We start from the raw sequence: 23,682 nt of genomic DNA, 5'->3' as shown, positions 1-23,682 counted from the left end.
AAGATTTGCTAGTAATATACTCTATGTGGCTATGCCAATTTAGGTCCGGGGAAAGAACAACGCCTTAATATTTGAAAGTTGATGAGCGCGCAATGACGCTATTATTTATACTGTAATTGTTTACTGGTGTTTTAGAGAGTGCAGAGAAAGTCATCTGTTTGGTTTTATCGGTGTTTATTTCCATCTGCCAAACACTGCACCAAGTACTTAACCTATCTAGATCTGTTTGCAAGACAACAACGTCGTTAGGATTAGCTATTTCCCTATAAATGATACAATCGTCAGCGAAAAGACGTATGGAGGAGCTAATGTCTGAAGCGATGTCATTAATATAAATTAAAAACAGAAGTGGACCTAAGACGGATCCTTGAGGTACACCTGATTTAACATTTTTAGTTTCAGATACGATGTTATTAGCAGATACGGATTGCTGCCTGTTAGTTAAAAATTCTTCAATCCACTTTGTAGTATCATGATCAATCTGCAAGTTGTGCACCTTTTTGATAAGGCGCTTGTGAGCTACCCGATCAAAGGCTTTTGAAAAGTCAATAAAAATTGCGTCAGTGTATACAAGGCGCTATGAATTGTAGAATGTAGATCCGTGACTAATTCAAATAATTGGGTTTGACATGAATGCCGGTACCGAAAACCATGCTGATTTTCAAGTAGCAGGTCATTTGCATTAAGGTGTTTCATGATGTGGGTAAATATTATATGTTCCAGTAGCTTGCAGCACACTGAAGTGAGAGAAATTGGTCCGTAGTTGTTGGGATTTGTAATATCTCCAGACTTAAATATTGGTATAATGAGTGCGGTTCGCCAATCGTCTGGAACACAGCTACTGTTCAAAGACTGCTGGAATAAAAGTGATAACAATAATGCCGACACATGAGAAGTTAGCTTTAGAAGTTTTGTGCCTATGCCATCAGGACCAGGGCTAGAATTTAATGGAAGCCTATCAATCGCCCGAAGAACCCCATCTGTTGTGATAGTGATAGCATTAGAATGATAAGCAATGCATGGAACGGCGGATTTAGCAAGTAAACTGCGGCGCATCGACGAAGTTTTGAAGCGAAAAGCTTCACTACGCGGGTCACAGCCGAGCTTCGCGTGAGCCGAACTGGTGAGTTATGCGCATGCGCGAAACCGAGTGACGTCCCGCGCCGCGTAGGCGGACGCTCCTCGCCGCTGCCGCAGCCGTCGCCGCCGCCGACTCCGTCGCCTGACTAGACCTTTCGGCGCAGCCGCGCGCTACTGCGCATGTGCGTCGCCTCCTCGCTGCCGCTACAACTGCACGCTTCGCCTCCTCGCCCACCGCTTCACCTTTCGTTGCAGCCCCGCGTGTTGCCAACACCCTCTAGAGAAGGCCTGCTGGCTGTTCCTCCCCCCCCCCCCCCCTCAGCTACGTCACGCGAAAGAGGCCTACATACATAGAAGTTCCGTGCAGCATGTCTCGAAGCTACGAGCGGCGCACTCAGGTTGAAAATGAGGCCTGGAAGGTACACAATGGTTAACCCCACCTATACCGAGAAGTCGGAGTGGGGGACGAAGGCGACGACAATCCGATCGCTTCTGGAAACACGTGACACTCCTTTCAATGCCTCGGGGAAAGTCATGGCATGTCGCGACATGCTTCCGAAAGCACATTTTTTTCTAGACGTTGACTGTGCCTACACCTCGTGCTGCGCGTGCGGTTGTGTCAAAGACGATGTTCTACTGCCATCGCTGGAGTGGAATGTGGATTACGCTTCGGCCAGGATATGCCTAAAAAGTGCTGCGTGCCCAATTAAATCGGGCCCCAAAAACCACGTTTTTAAGTTTCCCTGGGATGAAGAACAGAACGCCTCGATTAGGGAATACCACGAGAGAACTTCGTTGTATCACCGCACTCCAGGGTAAGATGTTCGAAACTTCTTCATAGATTAGTTACTTTTGCAAAATACGATAAACTTAAGGGCATGCATTGTGAAAAAAAGTGTATTTAAACTAAGCAGCTGGTTAGCACTGCAGGTAGCGAATGCAGACTTTCAAGAAGACTCAACTGCCAAGCTACAGCTGCTATTTAAACAAAAATTTAACTTCCTTCTAAGTTTGCGAGCTTTACTTCATTGAGGCTGACATCGTGCGAGAGGCCTTCCACATCGACGAGGTTACCACTGCACCACTTTCGCATCTGCGCCTTACCCCAGGCGCAATCCCATCAAAGTTTCCGGGATGCCCGTTTTATACTTCTAAGCCAAGCACCTGAAGGGATCGTATTCATTTAAAATATGATCTTAGAACAAATACATGTATCTCCAATAAAAATACACTTACGCAGTTGTGAAGCTACTCGAGAGTGTTTAATTCTTCATTATCGCTGTGTTTCATAAAACTAGGTGAAAAAAAGGAAAAGTTTTAAAACACTGCAAATTCATTTCAAGTAATGCATAAAGAAAAACATCTACTGAGAAAGACGAGAAAGCGCAATGTGTTAGAGGTGCTGACATCAGTGTTTAAACAATCTTTGCACAGATGGCTTGCGGCTAGTGCCTCAACATAAATTCCGCCTAAGGTGTGCTATTCATTCCAGCATTTTAACTAAAGAAAAAATGTGGACTGATAAATGGAAGCTTATTGCTGCTAGTTGATTCCAGTCGCCTCAGTACAGGCAGTGTGTGGGCTGCCGAACGCCTCCACCGTTACCATGGTGCTCCCAGTGCATTGTGCGCGAACTGCGACAGCCACGACGTCAAACCAAGCATAACTGAAACTTTTCGCTTGTATATTCAGGCTTAACCAGAGCTAAGCCACTGCCTATTTTTTTTTTTTTTTGGGGGGGGGGGGGGGGGAGGGCGTGGACCCAAGAGGCTAGGCCACACCTCTAATACCACCATTCGTTTCAAAACGGAGTTATTTCCGGTGCAAACATGACTGGTTCGAATTGAGTGGCGCGAAAATTTTTAAATGCAGTTTTCTCAGCAACAAACGCGTATTTTGCTGCCGTGCAAACATAAACCTACGCAGAAAGAGATGACGTTGTTTTCAGTGCCCCATGAACTGAACGCTTCGTTCAGTACCGTACCTGCGAGACGGCGATGGTGTACGTCATGCCCGGTTGTATCATGACCGAGGAGAGCCTGTCGGGCGGGCACGAGTAGGGGCTGTGCACCACCAGCGGCAGCGCGTCGGGCTCATGCAGCGCCACCGTTGCGTTGCGCTCCCAGAAAGCGCGCAGCACCAGCTCTGCGACGTCAAGGCGCGCAGCGAAACGACCGTCGGTCTGCGACGACGATCATGAGGCACTCGACAAGCAGTGCTCTATACAGCCTGCACTAGCTCTTAATGGCTTCAGAAATATGCACGAATACTCGAAGGGGTGACGATTAGTTTAGACACTAGTGCAACATATATATGTAAGGTAAAAATGAGATATAAAGAAAGGTCGCCACCCGACTATACCATACAGAACTGTGCACTACGTGTGAGCAGGCATGCAGACGCTTCGAAAGGTATAAAGCACGGTGCTAACCGTAGTTCCATGGAGATTCGCACTGCTGCACCGGGTGCTGAGAGTTGGTCCACTGGTAGGCGTCGATGGTGTAGCACATTTCATTCGGGTACCTGTAGTAAGTCAGCCGAATGCTGGCGGCCCCGGAGGTTTGCAGGGAGAGAAAACAAATATTAAACTTGGTCCAGCTCTTTCTTTCGTTCCCGCTCGGTCCTGCTTCGAAAGAGCAGAGTCTGTCATTCCCTTTTAGCACTAGCGAACGATGTGGCCCAGCGCTGTTTCAAGAAGAAAGAAGGCACTGTGAACGTGACGGCAGTGCAGTCCGTCAGCTCATGCTCAATCAATCACACGCTCTTAAAACGCACTTAACGAGAACTCTTGGCGCCTCGCAAGTTTGAGTGAACCGGTGATGCTAAGAAACAAGAAACCCCGCGTGGGTTTCTAGCCCTAACACTCACTTCATCTCCCACAAAGTCTAGTGCACAACCCGTCCCTGCTCTTAGCATGCATTTTACTGTGTTAACATGCGTGGGCCTCGTTCCCTAAATATCCTTCGAGGGTTGTGTGTACGGAGGGCGGAGAGAAACGCTGTGAGAGGAAAAAGCGAGAAAAACGGAAAAACGCAACATTTGCCTCTTATCGCCTTTGTCATTTGCCTACCAGGCTACTAGGTCTACCTTGCATGTCCATGCAGATTCCGTTGGCAAGTGTCCGATCAGGAGGAGGAGGAGGAAAAGATTATAAGAGGCCGTGGAATGTGAAAAAAAAGCGCTTCCTTCGCTACGGCCCCTTGCTGAACTGCCGGAACCGAGGCTGTCCAGGAGGAAGGGACAGAAAATAGGGGAGGTAATGACAGGTTTGCGAGTACATAAAATGTGTTCATGATATGCTGAAATGCGAACAAAAAGCGGGCCGACATTGTGCGTGACCCGGTAAAAAGCCAGGCGGATCCTCGTTCTTGAATGTCACTCAGCGCGTAAGGCGCGCTGCTGGTTTGCAACAGGGTTGCGCAGCGCGTGGGCAAAGATCGACGCCCTCTTCTTGTGTTTCCCAGCGGTGTCACTCGGAGGAGCTAGAGTAACTGTATATGCTACCAAAGGTGGCAGAGTTGCGCGTCTTTTTTCAAAACGCCGCTCGCGACTCCATTGGTAGAGCGCCATCACGTGATGTCCAAGTGTCCAAGCAACCGTGTACTGCGGAGAAGACGACGCTCGATGGGCAAAATTGTCCACTTTCGGTTCTGAACCGGTTTTACCGGTGTCGAGTGCTCCCTCGCCGCCTCTGTACCCCGATTCGAGACGCCTTGCAGCCTTTCTTCTCCCTGTCTCCTCGGTACGGTGCATGTTTTGCCCATCGGACCAGAAACACGTGCGCTGATAACGTAGGCCGGCAGCGAACTGGATTGACAGCCGGCCAAGTTCGAAGCGGATCCACTATCCAACGGCTGTTTACGTTCGCTGCTGTGGGGTGTCTAGCGTGCGTAGCTCACGCCTTTTTTGTTTTGTTTTTTGCTAAAAGTTGCATTGAGTTTTCTTTACCGAAAACAGGCTGGACTTGCGGCTCTGCGCTTTTTCGTGTACACTGTTGAAACGCTAAAACAGAGCTCTGCGTTGCGTATTTATCCCTGTTGGCATAAAACCTGAATGGCAAACAATTTTTAATCGAGGGAAACATGTTTAGACATCTGATTGTTTACTTCAGATGGTAACGTTCATCCAGTTTCGAGTAAACTGTATTTTGGATTTTTATACTGTCCTTTTTATAGTTCCAGCTCATAACTTTTTGCAGGGTTTCGTATTTAGTAAAAGAGACTATAAACAGGTTTTTTAACGCAGGTCCGGTGAATAAATGTTGCCGCAAAGATGAATGAATGCTGCATTTGCACGGCGTATTTAGAATACTGAGTCTGCCCTTAGGTTATCAGGTAAATAGTTCGGGAAAGGTGACTGCGGGAATCGTTTGCTGTCGCAGCTCACGGCGCGCGCTAGAAATAGCACCATTTTTTCTTGGCTATATTTTTGGACTGGGTTATGCGGTCAGCTTTTTAGATGCTTTTTGTTTGTGATCAATTGAAAAAGTGGTTTAAAAACCTCGGAAAAGCGACCACGGTCTATCGGTGATGCGCTAGGCATGTCGCCTGCAGAAACGGAGTGCGGCTTCGCCGCATAACTTCGGTTGCTTGACAGGCAAGATTGCGGACCTACGCGCAACTCTGCTACCTTTGGTAGCATATACAGTAACTCTAGGAGGAGCCTACTCACGCGGAGTTGCACGCGAAGGAAGCGCATTCGGTGACCTTTGACCGCATGTGGCACAGGAACAGCTCGTCCGGCAGATGCGCCACCTTCAGTCGAGCCTCCACCTCCTTCCGCAGGAAGTGCCACCGCTCGGGATTCAGCAGCGTCTGCGGAGCCCCACGGTCGGCAGCCTCAGATTCATACTAGTGCGAAAAAACTATTTCGATGGGTAAACCCAGAGCAATTGATCTTGCGATGTTTTTGGGTTTGTGTCATCGCTGCCCACTGCGAACAACCGCGCGGCGGTGATGGACACGCGCTGCTAGTGCCTTGTCTTTTGATGCGGTTGCCTTTGAGGTGGTGTTGCCTCAATTGCTTTCGCTCGGCCTACGTGCTTTACCAACGTTAAAAGCGTACCATTTACGACATGAAAAACAGCATGACAAGCCAAAATTAAATATCCAATAGGTGGTGTCCAACATAGAGTTTCTTACTTTTACCTAGAGGGAAAGCTGGCAAGCCGTCTATGGGAGTTTGCATGGAGACCCCACGTGACCACCTCAGCCACCATGGGCGCTCAAAGCATCATGGGGCGGTGAGCTACTTGTTGCGGAACTGTAACTTTTGGCCAAAAAATAATAAAAAAATAAAGCTGTTTGATAGCTACAAACGTTCTAACATTCAATATCTTGTCTAATGATTGCAACAAACGAGCAGAAAAGCATTTAAGTGCAAAGTTTGCCAAAAAATAAGACATGACTAGCTTTCCTATTGGCCAAGTGATGAACACTAAAAAAACTAATATTTTGTAATTAACAGGCGCACTTTTAAAAGTAAATATGTTTTCAAAAAAAATGTTGTTGTTTAGATACTTTAAGAGGTTTTTTAATGGCATTTCGGAAGAGTAAAATCTTTTATTGGCGTCGTGTGTCGTCGCGTCTTCACTACTATGGCTTTTGCACACTGCGTTCGCGCGAAAGTCGTCTGCGCACACACGAACTACGTTTTCGGAATGAAACGCCTTAGTACTGCCACTCTGTGTTCCCGAAAAACTACGACTGTGCCGCAACAAGTAGCTCACCGCCCCATGATGCTTTGAGCGTCCATGTTGGCTGAAGTGCAGCGCCGCCAGCTTTCCCTCTAGGTAGTAGTAAGAAACTCTATGGTGTCCAACTGACGGCGGACATTGCGTCACGGCGCAGCTTTGTCACGTGAATTTGAACTTCCGGGTCTTTTCTGTCGTTTGGTTTGCGTAGGAATTGCTTGCAGACGTGCGGTTTCGGTCTTTCTTTTCTTAATACTGGCGCTCACATTGCTGGAAAAAAGGATGGTGTGCGCTGCCACAACCTGCAGAAACTTCACTGCAACGGAATGCAACATGTTCCGAGTGCCAGCAAGTACAGGGAACGGCAAGAACAGTGCGCCGTTGCGATCCGCTGGCAGACTGCCTGCGACGGTCAACCCTATACTGTGCTTCGAGCATTTTGTTGGCGGCAGAGTTTGAGAGCGTTGTGGAAGTTGAAGAATTCGGTAAAGTAGGTTGTTTATCTCCTTAAGGAGCACCAATTTCTCGCTCGGAAGACTTCGACTATGTGCCACAACCGTTCTCACATGACGGCGGCAGCACCGCGCGGGCTATGCTGTTCGGCCTCCGTCAGTACAGCGTGACAACTTAAGATGTTAAAGGACAGGACGATTATTCCTAGACATTTGCGCTGAATGCGAGTAGCTCGAATTCATAGCTAATACTTAAGGCGTGTGTTGTTACTGCCGTCAGCTGTCGAAACGGCGACACCGCGGCCACGTACGGCGGCATCTGGTTCGCTGGCACTGCTCTGGTCGCAGTGTTAAGGCATGTTTACGAGCACTTGTAAGAGTTATAAATTGTTCTATGAGGCCATTTTCGCTAATTTCATGCTCAAACTGAAACACGTTTTCACCAGAACACTAGTCGACATGAGCACGCAGCAAGTGTCGAAAATTATAATTAAGCAACCTGTTACACATAAGTTCCCTGTTTGTGTGGACCCGCATGTTGCAGTAATGTTTCTTCGTTTCCTGTGTGCGGAGAAGGAGGCTGACAGACGAGGTGATCGCATTAGAAAGTGATAAGAATTATTAACCGCCTTTCTGTTCATACTCTGAGTCAGTAAGTTGGGAAAAGCTTCACTTCAGGATAACACAATTAAAAATAAATGGCAGCCAACATAGCCTAGCTGTTTTTCACCTTTCATTGTACAGAACTTAGTAGAATTGACGTCTGAGACAAATGCTATAATACTGAACTCTCACTGTGCAGCAAAGTGTCATTCGCACACTGTTTATGTGCTGAACATGCACATGAAGTAAATAAATGTCTACATCTATAGCTTGCATATGTGATGCATTGCATGCTTGCATGTAGTAATATTGCACTTAATGATTGACTAATTGAGAGGTGCATTGGTGATTTCAAGAAGTGCAAGATGCTACAAGGAAGGCAGAGGCTGGTCTAGTGGTCGTTGGGTTCGTAACGATCAAGAGTAATAATCATGCTATAAAGTTACGTTTTTTTATTAAAAAGCCAAGGAACGCATTGTGTTCAGTCATTCCAGCCTTTTTGGTATCACTAGTGTCTTAGGGATGGTTTATCAATGTGCAAGCTGTGCCGCATTGTTAACGCCAAAGCTAAAACTGGATGCAAACGCCTTTTGTTCAACATTGCACAAGACTTTGTAACAGGGACTTGTAGAAGATTCTGAAAACAACTCGTATCAAGCTTCTGTGTGTGCTGTAAAAGCTGAAGCATGATATTTTTTTTACGCTCGACCATACTATTTATTATAATTTACTATTTGTCACAAAGATCTCCTGCATTAAACTCATTTATTACATGCTGTAGAAAATGCGCTGCAAAAGGCATTGCAAGACAATTGAGATATGATGTTATACCTACAGGACAAGAAGAGTTTCTCGTTAATAGCTGAGAAACTTGCTCCTCTTGCAGTTCAACTGTAAAGCTGCCCACGTCAAGAGCTTGTTCTGCTTTTGGCTCCTGCTTACTGTTTTGTCCTTGTGCCTGACTTTGTTTACATTCAATAAAACTTCTTTTGGGGCTAGTTGGTGCGTTTTGAATCTTAGAAAAGGAGCAGCACCAAAGCATGCAAACACAAACAAAGAAAGGAGAAGAGACAAGTGCTGTAGTGCGTGTTGTGGTGCCTGTAGTGAAGCTCTGTAGCAGGCTTTGATGCCTTGTTTTGGCTTTAGGTTTTTATTAGGAAAAACAGAAGGCAAGCTCATCTTTTGCCTAGCTGCTAGTGTTGTTACTTACCTACCTTACCTTGAACATTGTGCATACAGTGCGTAAGTTGTACATCTCCACATTTCTATACATAGCTAGGCATCAACAGCTGAGGTGCCAATCATTGGAGACATCTGTCTGTACACAGGCTGGTGGTTCTCCTTCAACTAGGCTCAGAGCACGAAGTACACGACAGCAAAATGGCTACAGGCTCTCCTCTGCTTTCATGGGAAGCGACATTGATTTTACATCCTTGAAGCTAGTGAATGTTCAAGAGATGGCACAAAACAAAGCATTTATTTTTGTACATTTTTTTCATCTACCTAAAGCGGCAACCAGCATTGGGAAATCGAGTACAGAAATTCTTAACATTCAGAGGTGCAAGTTAAATGTAAATAGCTTGTAATGTCCCACACCACCATGCAGGGTGTGAAATGCATTGCAGTGCAGTTGCAGTGCATAACTATGCATAGTCAATTTTGTTTGTGAGAAAAGTTCTTGTGCATCCACCAAAGCTGCAGTAAGTGGACGCCTCTCACTGCTGGAATAGCTGCCATGTAACTTCCCATCTGGGCTCTTGGCGCACATAAGTGGAGGTTTTCAGCCCTCGGTGCATGCTTGTCGGGGCATAATTCGTACAGGCAGAAAGACTACAGTAGTGCTGAAAATTCAACACATTTGTAATGCAGTTGCATTTTTGCATTACAGTTCAACTAAAATTAAATCACATGACAGAATTGTTAATAATGCCAGCTTCTGCAGTAATTATTCCATAAAGCATAGCAAATATGCAACGAAAGCAATTAAGCTGACAAGTACAGGAACCGACAATAAAACAGATTGTGCCCCTTGCTAAGGTTGTAAAACATTGATAAGTTCACAGACTTTCGAGAGGAGGAGCGACACGTGGGCAATCAGGGACGCCGTAGTAGAGGCCTCCATATTAATTGGAACCACCGGGAGTTCTTTAACGTGCGCTGCCATCGCGCAGCGCACGGGCGCCTTTCGCGCTTCGCCTCCATCGGAAACGCGGCCGCCGAGTCCCGGATCGGGTCCTCCGACTTAGTAGCCGAGCGCCCTAACCGCTAGGCCACCGCGGCGTGTATAGAAAAAGTACCGAAAGTCCTCCGCGGATTTGCACGGTTCAAGCTCCTTGCCGTCGTAGCCACCCTGCTACAATGTGCGCTCGTATGTAATGCTAGGCTGCGGTTGCTGGTAGTCCATATATTCAGCGCCTGGAAGCGCGAAACCTCTAGGAAATATGTACTCTAATATATATTAGAGAACTATGTAGCAGCCATATGATAACCGCAACAAGAAGCGGACTTTTCAGCGAGTGAATGAAGCGTCCTAAACTTCAGCACGAACAGACGACGCATGCCGAAACGTTCGCACTTACAACGCTTTTCCGCCCTTAATTCCAATACGGAACGTCGAGCGTGGGCATAATAATGCACGTAGAGCATGCTGACCTTTTTTACGACTTCATTCGCGCGTATTAACTTATTAGGAGCGATTTTAAGCTTGGCAAATCCGCATTTCAAGCAGAGCGCCGCACACGCGCATCTCGCCGAAAGACCCGGAAGTCGGAGTACCCAGCATGCCTTGCGGCTCGTTCAGATTGGACACCACCTATGTTCATGCAGTTGTGCTTTCGCACGTTATAGAATTTAGGCAAAAATTCTGTGTCTTTTGTACTGATATACTGCGTAGCAGTCCGGGCTGTTGCTTTCTCCTATTTCAGACATTGCGCGGGACTTGGGCAAGCAGCTCAAGAGCGAAACAGCACGCATTTTTTGTTGCGAAAGCAACACTACTGGAGCCCAGCTCGGCTCGTCGCGTATGCTCGTGGCGGTGCGGCTACCAAACGACCTTGAGTCGCCGTTGCCTAGCAACCGCTTCAGCTGCGCTCCAACCCGAGTTACTACCCGAGCTTGCCCGGGTAAGCTCGGTTAAGTTCGGTCAAGTTCGGAGCAGCGTCGCGCCAGTTGCGCGAGAGGTTGCTAGGGGAGAGCAACATGGGTCGCACAATCCCTACCGGTGGCTGTGATAGAAACAGCCTCCTGCCAATGCAATGGGGCATCTCTTAACCGCTGCGCCACTGCGCCACAAGGGGTATGAAGGCTCCCGGGGATCAATGAATGCAAACTAGAGAATGACCTTCTGCATGTATGGGAATTAACCCATTACGCTATCGCGTCATACGCTTAAGGCGGAGCTTAAGTGCCCTCTCCAATTGAAGAATGAACACCTGCTTTCGCACGTCTCCTCGGTTTAACTACTTTAAACCGATACCATTTTTTTTTTAATTACGCAGTATGTCACGCGACTCATGTAAACACAATTAGCCATCCCTTCTCATGTGTCGTTGCCGGTTGCAGCGAGCAAACAGACTGCGGATCGCCTGCTCAGGCGTCCCTCTAACACGCTGCTGTGCGCATGTTGTTCGTTAAGGGAATGGCGCACTTCAAGACTGGAAATTTGTTGTTGTTGTCGATGCCCTCTGTTGAAAATAGTTCATACCCGCGGAGGGCGAATTGGGAAGGGTTCAGTGCAGACCAAAATAAGATTTGACAGAACTGTTACTTTCAAGTGAGATTAGATGCAGTTCTACTTGCAGCTCCAAAGTGCGTTGATGGAGAGGTATAATCGTGCTCACTTGTGTTGTGCATGTGTCCGTCCATACACGTGATTGGAGAAAGTGCATTGGACGCGTAACTGTAAGCTTTTTATTCAGTTTTGCAGAGTTACTTTGCAGGCGATTACCTGTTATAGGTCAGTCAAGTTACTGAAAAAGTGCGCGACTGCGGCGAGTTTGCCGGCCACATCGCCGCAAGATAGCAGGAGCGACAGATGGTGTGTTAGGACAGTACACAGACGGCGGGGAATGAGGATGCATGAGCAACGAGAACTATGCTCTGCCTCGCAGCTGATTTCCCGATTTGATTTGACTCGGCCCTCATTTTCCGATCCGCCAGCAAATTAGGGGCCGAATGTTCAAAACACCTCCAGTCACAATCCGGCGTCTCGCGTTATCACCATGATAACACAGCGTAAGCTAAGCCAAATGCACTGCTTTGCAACGCTCACTTTGAGAATTTGGCCTCTAATGTTCAGTTCTGCGCCAACAAATGATGAAGCCGGGTACAGCTTTCCCAGACCTGCGGCCAGAAGCCGATAAGCACACTTCTTCGTTCACGGCGGATGCTGCAGAAATGTTATGACGAGGACACAAAAAGGAACAAGCAAAGAGACGTGGACGAAGCTGCTTCGTCAACGTCTGTTTGCTCGTTCCTTTCTGTGTTCCCGTAGTGATCGACCTTCCTGCTGCGACCACAGTGAAGTATGAACCAACTAGCTCAGTTCAACACCCTTTTACCGCTCCTTCGACTTGTGGCTGGAAACAATGCACATATGAGTGGGGGATACTTCAGGCTCCATCATAAAGCGTCTACACTGTTTAGAGGTATATATACATAGTGAGTCTCGGCATTTTTTTAGTCATGTCTTCACGACTTCGCCTCGTTTCCTTCTCGAAACCTATCTCTCTACAGCGAGTAATTTCATTTCACAGCTCTACCTTCCAGAACCCTGCGTACACTCAGCGTTAATCTAAGAAAGTTGACTCCGACAACAGCGGCAACACCGTGACGACACTACTCCCTGTGGAGTGCTACATCTTATAGCAGGATATGCAACGTGTACCAGGTGAGAAGTCGCATTAAAAGTTGACAATTTCACGCACGTACACGGCGAAAATTTAGTTCTCTTCAAGTCTCAAATGTGTATTCACCGAGGGAGAAACTGTGATAGCGCTCGCGTGAAGTGGTGAGCGTCGTACTCACCTCTTCTTCGCCAGCACACTGACTGACGTAATGGCGACAGAGCTTGGAAATGTCGATCCTGCAAATCAGTATACAGGTAAGCACTCATGAAGAATTCCGATGCTAAAAGCCTCACGCGCTTCTTATCAATGGCGTCAGTTATGGTGAATCGAGCAGCGCGAAAGACAGAGACGTGAAAGAAGACAAAACAAGCGCCACAATGACACCATACCAACTTGCCCAAGTTTCTATCCTTCTGCATTAGTTATCACCCGGCTTAGCAGAAACGCAATAACCGCTGCATTTTGATTCCCGCTCGGCAACAAAAGGTCAGGCCGCTCTCGTTCCGACGATAAAGATCTGGCTCGCAAGACCACTCCCCTTTCGGGGCTATAATTTGAGCACAGCCTGCTATTTATTCCCTTGACAAGCTCAGACAATGCGCTAAGCATAGAAAAGTGTGTAATGCAGAGTAAGGCTGCTAACACACTTCTATAGGACCAACTCCGTTCTGGTCTACCGGAAAATGTGAAGCCTTCGCCCGCTGATGCTCACAGTGCCTTTTCGTGATGATTTTGCTTGCGGATGTGATGTGACATGCCAAGAACAACAACAAGGGAAGTTCCTCTGCCTATTAAACGTACGACCGCTGAACGGTACCATTCAGAAAGATCCCAAGAAGCAGGGGATTGGTACTCCGAACGTTCTGCCTTGGGACCATTCGGTACTGCGCATTCTGGATCACGGCTCAGATTTGTCCACCCAACCCTGGGCGCAAGTTTTCGGAAAGGCTATCTCCGTGGGGTCGGGAACGTATGCACACCTTAGTGCTTAAAGTCCTCTTCGGGGTAGCCTCCAGAAGAAAAAAGCAGAGAGTTAGCGTTCTGTTACCGCCCGCGCCATGAGGTTTTCGCATGAGTGCCATCTGGGAGTGAAGGATCCTGGACGCAAAAAAAAAAAAAGCAACTTGGGCATACTGCAGCGATGCGTCCGAACGATCGCCTGGTTTTACTATACCACACATTAAAGAAGCCAAGTCCAACTTTCGCCTCCGCAAGTGGAATTTCGAAACACAGCGACCGATAACAAAGCTTATACTCTATGGTTGCCTCTCTAAGTCGAATTCGAGACTTTTGGCTCCGATAGTACGTGCACATCTAGGACCGCTAAGAACGCTATGCTAAAACACGCTAGAGTATCCCGGTGGGGAAGTTGTCAAGCCGGATACATCGTGCGTACTGACCATCGATGCAGACACACAGTGGCAGCCGGGAAAAGTAAATTCTTGCGGACGTCTTCGACCAGTGTCACTGAGAACGGATACTCGAAGAAGAGAGACAGCATGGAGCTGGTCTGATAGAGGAAGCCGACCAGGCAGCCGGTCCATATGAGCACCCGCAGGCAGATGGACGTCGACATCGCCAAAACTAAAGCTCAGAAGGACGCATCCTGCGGCGCTTTTATGCATGCTCGGGTGGCATTGATCGGCGACGCATCTGCGGCGATTTCCAGGAGACGAAAACTGCCGTTGAACGGTCCCTCCAAAAAGGACATGGGTGTGTGTGTCCAAGGCCGGGATCTCGTTAGCATAGCCTTCCAGCTATGTGGATGGCAAGTAGTGCAACTCTAGAATCGAGAGACTGTGTTGATCGATACTGGCGTTCGAGAAACACTTGGCCACGCTACTGGAGCAATGTTCGACAGAAGCAGAGATTTATCAATCGCCGCGTAGGTGAAATTTTGTCGGGCCTCCGCGGACATGCTGATTTGAAATTAGATGCAAATGAGAAAATACGATGGCTTCATGATCTGCGCTGTGCGTATAACCACGCATGCACGCGTACACACAAGAGGTCCTCACATCTCCGCATTGTTTCTAAAAATGCGACCGCAGCGTATGCCTACCAGTACAAGCGCTTGTAGCGTGTGATCCGTGCTGAAATAACGAACCGCGAAGTTACCTTAGAGACTCGCTGTTGCAATAGGCCAAACATAAGCGTCTGCCCAACGGTCAATGAAAGCGCACGCTCGGTTCGATACCCCCGCATAGTCTATGCATGGATACGAGCTACACAACCGTGCGGATAGAACTGACCTAGAAGAAGATGCGGATAGAACTGACCTACCAAGCACGCCTTAATTTCTTCGGGCTTGTCACACCAACTCCCTCGAACACTCGCTCGCCATTTTCTAGCGTCTGAGGAAGCAGCACGCAAAGAAACAACGCGCGTCCAAATAACACAGATGCGAACTGAGCAGCGCGCTTCATAACAGTACGCTGACAAAAGCAGACCGTTGACAAAACAGCGTGGTAACAAAATAACGCGGCGAAAAAAAAAAAAAGAACAGCAAAGACCTAGGGTGTTAGCAGTAGCGGACCTAGTTTTTACTTCATCGACAGGGCTTGACGTTCTAATCGTATCCGCCACTCTCGCCCAAAAAGGAGCTTTTTCAAGCTATAAAAGTCCAAAAAATGAAATACAGGCGTCGCCACCACCCGACGATTGCGCAAGTACAATGTGTGTGTGTCGGGCCTTCCGCTGCGTATCTGAGGCTACACTCCACCCGCCCTTTTCGGTTAGGGCGTCACGGGTTTCAATCGACTGACGCGAAGATTTTTAATGCAGTTTTCATGCCTTACACACGTATTTGCTGCCGAACAAGCGTCACAATAAGGAGCCAGAGACTCGATTTTTCCATACAACCATATCTCCATGGATTGACCGTCATTCCGAGAAGACGCCGCTTTCGGCGTGAACCAAGAGGAGAGGGTAGAGCATCGCGCAGTGCAAAAAAATAAACAAAATGCTCGGCCCTCTGATTAGCTGCCGCTTGCTAACGTCATACGACTGATGACCTATCGCGATGCGGTCGCGTTTGGCGCCGCGCGAACGCTGCGTGCCATGGCGTGCAAAGTGTTTTTTTTTTTTTTGGCCTCCTCGTGTGGTCGCTTGTGCGGGCTTTGTAATTTTGTGTTCTCGCGGCATTTTGTGTTTTCACGTTGGAAAGAAGACAGCGCGGCTTGGATTCAAGAAAGTGGCTGCCGTCTGAAACAAAGTACGCCTGATTACGGTAGGTGTACTGCATGTTTACTATATTTGCTCACATTTTCCTTTCAGTACGTACGTGGTGGATGACACAAGCGCGGAGTCTCGTTCGAGCCGTCGTGGGGTGCACTCCGCGGCGGCCGGCGTGTTTTTCGCCTCGGGCTCATCATGGATTCGTTTCGCGATGTGCTCGCCTGCTTTTCTTCAGATCTCTACTCAAGGATTGTCATCACTGCAAACTTTCTTCTGTGCGTTCCGTGAGCCTGCTCCTTCCTAACGCGAGAGGTGGCCTTGTATGCTTGTAGTACACAGGTGAAGGAAATACGCGAGCTCGTTGCGTTGCGAGCCGATCGCGCGCTTGTGGCTGTTGTAAACAACGTGCTGTCGTGCGCGCTCTGCTTTATTGTACAGCTATGCACCCCAAAGTGCTCCTTCGGTGCGTATTCCGCTTTTGAATTAAATCGGCCTCACCTGTTTTTAGAAGAGCCACAGGGGCTCGATCGGCCCGCATCGCGATGAGCTCGCGTGTTCCACCTGTAGTAGGTGCTCCCGCTTCTCCCTTCGACTTGGCGGCGCGCGCTCAGCCGCGCCTAGTTTGATCTGTCCGGAACTCTTCTGCAGCTCTTCGGTCGGCTCTACTCGCCCCGGCTGCAGCCGTACGAGGCGGTGGCAGTCGGCCCGCTAGTTGTTGTATGTTCCAGCTCCACTGGTCGTAGTTTGGCGTGATAACTCGAGGACCGGCCGGTGCCTGCAGTGAGCTGAGTGGGCTTCGTACAAGCGGGCCCCGATTTTCTAGATCCAGCGTCTTGCTAGAAAGACATGTTCGAAAGCAAAAAGATCAGGCTAGACCACACCGAGAGTCTTCGCTGCCCTTTCAGTGACAGTGTCCATAGGAAATACATCTAAAGATGGTTCGATTTTCTTGAGGTTTGTGGCAGCGTTTTCTTCTTTAGTGAATAGAGGAAATGTTGCGGGCAGATTTTATTGTTGAAGTTTAATTTTTTTACCAACCAGACGTAAATATCCGGAAAAATTGTCCTTTTAGGTATGTCGGTCTTTCATGTCATCTTGTGAAAAAACTAAGCCAAATATCGAAATTTCGTCCGCAACATTTCCTCCCTTTTTATTTCTTCATTGTTAAGCCGCAATTTTGATCCATATCGAACCTCTTGTTTGCGTTTTACGGGCTCTGAAAGTTGGAGGAGGAGGTAAACTTTATTAAAGAAGAGGTCTTAGGCGCGGATTGGGGTCATGTTCCCCTCCCCGCGGTGGGCTCCTCTTCTAGGCCGGACGCCAGGTGGCCGACCGACGATGTCGTTCGGCGACCTCTTCGGCTCGCTCTGTGGCTCGAAGTTGAACCTCCGGGTCCGAGCTGAGCAGCGCGGCCTCCCACTGAGATTGGGTAGAGAGCTGCAGACTGTGCGATGGCTTGTCTTGAGTACATGAGTATAGGATGTGCGGTGTGTCTGCCTTTTGGTGCCCACAGAGAGAACAGACGGGGCTGTACTGCTCCGGGAACCATACGGAGTACATGTATGGATTAAAGAAAGTGTCTGTTTGGAGCTGCCGCCAACTGACTTGTTGTGTTTTACTGAGGGATTTATGTGGTTCTGGGAAGATCTGTCTTTCTTGAAGTGGGTAGTAATTTCTTTGTAGGTTGTCATTCGCTCCTTGGCCGACCTGAGCTCGGGGTAGCGCACCTCCCGGTTAACCACGAATCCTCGGGCAAATTGGTGTGCCGCCTCGTTTCCAGGATGGTCCGAATGGGCGGGGACCCAGATCAATGTTATCTGGCGGGTATTGGAGATTTTTTGTAAGATTTTGATGGCTGCTGAGTGGGCCCTTCCTTTTGCAAAATTTCGAATTGCTGTTTTGGAGTCACTTATGATGTATTTGGCAGTGGTGGAGGTAATGGCTAAAGCTATGGCAGCTTCTTCGGCCTCCTCCGGAAATTTTGTTTTATCTATTGTCGCCGATGCAAGGGGAGAACCTCGATGATCGACAACTGCCAGAGAAAAGGCGTCTCTGTCCGCATGTTCTGCCACGTCCACGTGCGCTGTGTCTTTCTGAACTGAAAATCTTTCGTGAAGTTTTTGTGCCCTAGCCTTTCTTCTGTCCGTATCGTAGTGTGGATGCATGTTTTTGGGCAGAAGAGGGACTGTTAAGTGTTCGTGCACGTGTCTTGGAATTGGCAAGGTGTGTGTATGGATTCCTTCATATTGTATTCCTGCTTTCTTTAGGATGAAACGTCCCGTTTCAGTGCCTGATAGTCTTTCATATTGTGCGGTGAGGTGTGCTTCTATCATTTCCGCTAAGGTGTTATGAATTCCTAACTGTAATAGTTTTTCATTTGGAGTATGACGTGGGAGGTTGAGCGCAATTTTGTAGGACTGTCTAATTAGAGAATCCAGGTCGTCTCTTTCTCTTACTGTGAGGGTGACGTATGGTGTAGTGTAGTTGACTCTGCTAAGAACGAAGGCTTGTATTAGTTTCCTGGTCTTGGCTTCTTTAACTCCTCCTCGCCTATTCGCGATGCGTCTGATGAGGAAGGAGATTTGGTTGACAGTGTTTCTCAGTTTCTTAATTAACGTGTCGTTTTTTTGGTTTGACTGTATCAGCATTCCTAAGATTCTTAGTGTTTCCACTTCTGGGATGGCTGCCCCTTCCGCGTAGATTTTGATCTCAGGCGCTTTATTTTTCCTTTGACGCTTTGGGTGTAGGATGAGGACTTCAGATTTTTTGGGGGAACACGCGAGTCCCGCGGCTTGTGCCTCCTCTACTACTACATCTGCCGCTTGTTGTAGCGTATCTTGTATTGTGGCGATACTCCCCTTGGTAGTCCAAAGGGTGATATCGTCCGCGTACAAAGAGTGTTCTAGGTCTGGGATTTTTGCGAGTGCGTGTGCCATTTTGATGAGGGTTATATTGAATAAGAAGGGGTAGAAGACCGATCCTTGCGGCGTTCCTCTGTCTCCTAAACTGAAGGTGTCGGATTTGATTGCGCCAATTTGAATTTTAGCCGTTCTATCGGAGAGAAAGTCCTTGATGTGGTTAAATGCTCTTTCGCCCACATTCAACGGTGAAAGAGATTCTAGGATTGCTTTGTGTTTGACGTTATCAAATGCTTTTGTTAAATCTAGAGCTAGGATTGCCCTGGTGCTCCTTTCTTGCTCCTGAGATAGGACTTCGTTTGCTAGTCTGAGCATCGTGTCCTGTGTTGATAAATGTGGTGTAAAGCCAATCATAGTGTGTGGATATAAATTCTCTTTGTGCATGTGAGACTGGAGTCTGTCTAGTATGACGTGCTCTATCAGTTTTACTATGCAAGATGTAAGCGAAATAGGTCTGAGGTTTTCGAGCGCGAGCTTTTTGCCCGGTTTTGGGATGAATTTAACGATGGCATGTTTCCAAGCCGCTGGGAGTTTTCCCCCATCCAACACTCGTTCGCAAAATCCGTGAGGGCTGTGATGGAAGCGTCGTCTAGGTTTCTGAGTGTCTTATTGTTAATGCCGTCTTCTCTCGGGGTGGATGTCGTGCGTATCTTATGGAGGGCTGCTCTTATTTCCGCTATTGTTATGTCAACGTCCAGGAGGGGGTTAGGTTGTCCTTTATAATCTGGTAGTGACTGCATGTCTCGTGTTGTGCAGAAGTATTTCTGCTGTAGCGTGTTGATAATGTCTTGATCCGTGCCTGGGTCCATGTTTAAAATTTTGGTGATTTCCCTTTGAGTCGTAGCTTTATTTGATTCCGGATCAAGGAGATGCCGCAGAAGATTCCACGTCTCTCTCGTGCCTAGATTGCCATTTCCATTTTCGCAGATATGGTCCCATTGCTGCCTTGCGATTTCTGCGGAGTGGTGTTGAATTTCTTTTGTGAGTGTGAGTATCTTGTTTCTAAGCTTTTTGTTGTATTTTTGTTTAAGCCATCTTTTTTCTAGGCTTTGCCTTGCCTCCCACATGTGTGTAAGTCTGCTGTCAATCGCATTTACGTCTAGGTCATGTACTAGTTCTTTAGTGGCCTTTCCCACATCTGATAGGAGGGTTTGTGTCCACTGTTCTAGGTCTGTGATCGGTTCCTGATTTTGGTCGCGGATTGTCCTAAGTTTGTCCCAGTCGGTGATCTTGTTTTTTCTGGGTTGGGGTTTGAGATTGGCAATGGCGATATTAGATGCTATGATATAATGGTCACTTCCCAGATTTTGTCTGCTGTTGCTCCAGCTTAAGTCTAGGAGATTTTTGCCTATTGTGAGGTCCGGGCACGTGTCCCTGCTCACGCTGTTACCTATCCTGGTAGGTTGCATGGGATCCGTGTATTGCTGGATAAAATCAATTAGAGCCATGCCTTTCTTAGATATAGTTGCGTGTCCCCATTGCACGTGTTGAGCGTTGAAGTTGCCCACAATTAGGGTTGGGTTTTGGCCTGCAATTTGTAGGGCTTTCAGTATAGCGGCTTTCGCTGGTCCAGCCTGCGCCCTGGGGTGGCTGTATGCGTTCAGTATGAACAGAGAAGAGGAGTTTCTTTTGCTGGGTAAAATTTCGATTAATATACAGTCGAGCTCTACGTTTTCAATTTCGTGGTTAACCACGGTAAGGTTTCTATGTACCATCGTAGTGGTTAAAGGTTGTTCTGTGATGTGACATGGCAGAACTGCCCGGTACCCTGGCAGTTTTAGTCGAGATATTCTGGGTTCTTGGATCGCTATTACGTCAGGTTTTTCGGATTGCGATTGAATATGTAACTGCAGATCTGCTTTTTTGTTGCGCATAGATCTGCAGTTCCACTGCCAAATTGTTATGCTTTTAGGATTGGCCATTTTGCTGGGATAGATCGATTGGTGCCCCTTGAGCTGACGGGCGAAGCCGACGTAAAATTTCCTGTAAAATGGTGTCGATTACCCCGAACTTGTGATTTACATCCTGTACGTGTTGTTCAAGTCTTTGTGATTAATTGTCAACTGTTTGTGTTACGTTATCGAGTTTCTGACTGTGCTCTTCCACTTTTTGTTCGAGTTTTGGGACTCTATCCTCCAATGAGGGATTTCTGACATCAGCTACTGCTCGTTTTTTTGCGAGGTGTTTCTTCCTTGCTTACTACGCTTACTGGGGTTTCGACTGTTGCGGACACAGTAGTTTCCATTTCTGTAACTTCCTGCATGGCAAGTGGTTTTGGAGGAGGGTCCTTATATTTGGCGGGTGCTTTTAGTTTACTGATTTCCTGTTCTAAGTGTTTGATGCGGTCCGTAAGTATTTGAATGTGGTGGAGTGCCTGATCGAGTTTAGACTGTAATAACTGCAGCTCCATCCCCTTTCCGTGAGAGGCCACTCCCGCCCAGCTCACCTGTTTCAGTCCGGGGCTCTGCGTCCGGCTGTTGGTGCCGCTGTCACCTCCACTGCGGCTGCTGCTGCGTCTGCTGCGACTGCTGCTGCGTCCACTGCGGCTGCTGCTGCGTCCGCTGTCCAAGGGTGGGAAGGAGCTCGAGCGGTCTTTTTCTTGGGTGGATGTTGAGTCGTCGCTGGTCCGGGATCTTGATCTTGATTGGTGCTCCGACGTTTTAGTGTGGGGTTGTAGAAATCTTTTTTTGCAGCTGTTATCGCCTGTGCGGTGCCCTTGTCCACAGACAATGCAGACTGGGTCGCAGATTTCTTCTTTGAGGTGATGGTTTCCGCAGTACGGGCACCGTTGTTGCGGTGGCTCTGGACATACGTCTCTTCTGTGTCCGACTGTTCTGCAGTTCGTGCACGCCTCTACTTTTGGAATGAAGGGGTAGACCGGATACAGGACGCCGAAGTATATGATGCTATCTGGCAATTCGTCCGCGTCGAAGTGGAGCAGGAGGGACTTTGATGTTCTTCCCATGGTTCGTGCTTGGACGATTTCAGGGTTTGTTTTGCGAAGTTCTTTCATCATTTTTGCTGCGTTTTGCCATCGTAAGCCCTGTAGATGATGCCCTGCAAGGCCTTGTCCGGAGGAGCGATGTACGACGTCATGATGATGTCTTTGCCTTCCAGCTTGATTTGTTTGACTGCGACGTAACGTAGAGCGTTTGCCTGCACCGGCGTCGATATGGCGAACACATTCTTTGTACAGTTCATTCTGGATTGGTCTTTGTCAGCCTCGGTCGCGGTAATGCCGCTAGCTGATGCAATAGCTTGCCTGATAGATTTCTCGGTGTAGCGCGTGATGTCTACGCCACCCGTTGGTCTGTAGATTATCTTATAGTCTTCCTCCGGTACTCGTGGAAGCGGTTTCTTAGGATGGAGTGGAGGGAGAGGTTGCGCCTTCGACTTTTCGGTCTGCTTATTTGGTTTCTGAGCTGTTTTCCAATCGGGCGTTTCGAATTCGTCTGGGGAGGCGTTCGTCCCAGCTATGGCGTACTCCATGACTGCCGCCGTGGCGTTCGCGCCGCGCCAGGCCTGGCGTTCGGGTAAGCTAGGGCGCTGGAGCGACGCTGGCTTTAGACAGTCGGAGCTCGGTCGCCCGAGCTCCGATTTGCTTAAATGAGGTCTTGAAAGGTGCCGTATAGACTCATGCTTCTTGTCCGTGTGTCGGAGTCGAAGTATCCTGGGTTTTTTCCTTGCAGAAGGTGCTTGAACGCGGAGCCCATACGAAGCACATGCGCCTCCGTTGGCCCTCTAGTGGGAAAAACCCTCTGAAAGTTGGGTATGTATTTTCTGCGGGGATTTGAATTTCGCGCTAAAATTTAACTAGTGCGACGTGGCTCCATCTGGCGACTGATTATTTTGTCGCTACTACACTCTGCCACCAACCTCTTGTTTGTCTGTGTTCATGCGCACACGTTTTTCTTAGAACCTGGACAAACTAGATTTCTTTCTTTTCTTTTTCAATTTCTAAAGGATTTCTGCTTTTCTTTTTTTTCTCGAGCTTGTGGTGCGAAAAGGAAGCGGGACGCAAGGCCACACCCAAAAGCTCCCCCCCCACACACACACACGCACGCACGCACACACAGTGAGGCATATTGTTCGCACCAAAACGCACGTGAGTCGAGTTATCAGGTCAAAAACAGGTTACTGGGTTCATGTACACGTGCCGAGTCAGGTCAGGAGTCAAGGTGTCGGGACCAGTCAACTCTGCCGCAAGGGTAGCTTGACACAACACCCTGCTCTGATGTGCTTGTAAATGCTGTCGTGCCAAAAAAAAACTTGCTTTTCGCTTGCACGGTCGCTCATCCGAAGCAGCGGTGGCGTGCCGCAATCTTGGATGCTACCACTGCTTGCTCGCAATGTGGTGCTCGACGCTCGGTGTCGCTGCAGTTGAACTGGTCTCGACTCGCTAAAATTGAGCTCATGTAAACATGCGTCGGTTGAGTTGGGTTGACCTCGCTCAGCCAGACCCCCGACTCAGCCTGACGTTATTGGTTCATGTAAACAAGGCTAAGCAAGAACTCACTTATGCAATGCCAATGTTTGTGCTCAGTCACCATGCATAGCTACGGGACGCTGTCGGTGCTTTTGCAAACCACACTTCTCGTCCTTTTAAGTTTTATCGTACTTTGATTTGTTTCGTTGTGAAATTATATGCAGCGAAGGAGGTATGAAAGGAAGTAAATATGCTGCAATTTAAATATTGTCACGAGTTGATGAAAATGCCGTGGAAAAACACGAGCAGATTAACGTGGTACTGAAACAAGCTGTTTATTGGGCTGCCGTAGGATAGGCGTCTACACCCATACGCGGTCACTTGGCTTGTATTGTGCGTGGTGACAGCGGAGATTGTAGCGTCGGGCGAAGGTTCGCTCTTGGTCTCACACACAGTGAGGCATATTGTTCGCACCAAAACGCACGTG

General features: G+C 48.1%; 2 protein-coding genes across 13 annotated transcripts in view; one reads left to right on the top strand and one right to left on the bottom strand.

Moving 5' to 3' along the window:
• LOC149354189 (acid-sensing ion channel 1A-like) overlaps positions 1-14,250 on the bottom strand; it is a 42,683-nt gene extending 28,433 nt beyond the window's left edge. Inside the window, exons 1-5 of the mRNA XM_089575944.1 lie at positions 14,075-14,250; positions 12,853-12,910; positions 5,752-5,894; positions 3,512-3,624; positions 3,065-3,225 (exon numbers count right to left, since the gene is read on the bottom strand). Of these exons, the coding sequence (XP_089432070.1) occupies positions 3,065-3,225; positions 3,512-3,624; positions 5,752-5,894; positions 12,853-12,910; positions 14,075-14,250 (651 nt within the window). The remainder of the gene's footprint in view (positions 1-3,064; positions 3,226-3,511; positions 3,625-5,751; positions 5,895-12,852; positions 12,911-14,074) is intronic.
• A 1,383-nt stretch (positions 14,251-15,633) lies between these two features.
• Positions 15,634-23,682, top strand: part of LOC149354188 (uncharacterized) — a 54,497-nt gene continuing 46,448 nt past the window's right edge. For 2 of the 12 annotated variants that reach the window (XR_016291224.1, XM_089583133.1), the window contains exon 1: positions 15,645-15,903. Coding sequence is in view for 6 of the 12 variants with exons in the window: in XM_089583133.1 (XP_089439259.1) it covers positions 15,684-15,903 (220 nt within the window). In the remaining 6 variants the exon portion in view is untranslated. Of the gene's footprint in view, positions 15,904-15,950; positions 16,136-19,696; positions 19,757-22,458; positions 22,539-23,682 lie in introns of those variants that run through there. The other 10 variants (XM_089583142.1, XM_089583138.1, XM_089583141.1 and 7 more) reach the window with 10 other exon arrangements.

Source organism: Amblyomma mixtum, chromosome 3, assembly GCF_055824585.1.
Source record: "Amblyomma mixtum isolate Tamu chromosome 3, ASM5582458v1, whole genome shotgun sequence".
Taxonomy (NCBI): domain Eukaryota; kingdom Metazoa; phylum Arthropoda; class Arachnida; order Ixodida; family Ixodidae; genus Amblyomma; species Amblyomma mixtum.
Note: the sequence above shows the minus strand (reverse complement) of the source record. Positions and strands in the feature narration are given on the sequence as shown.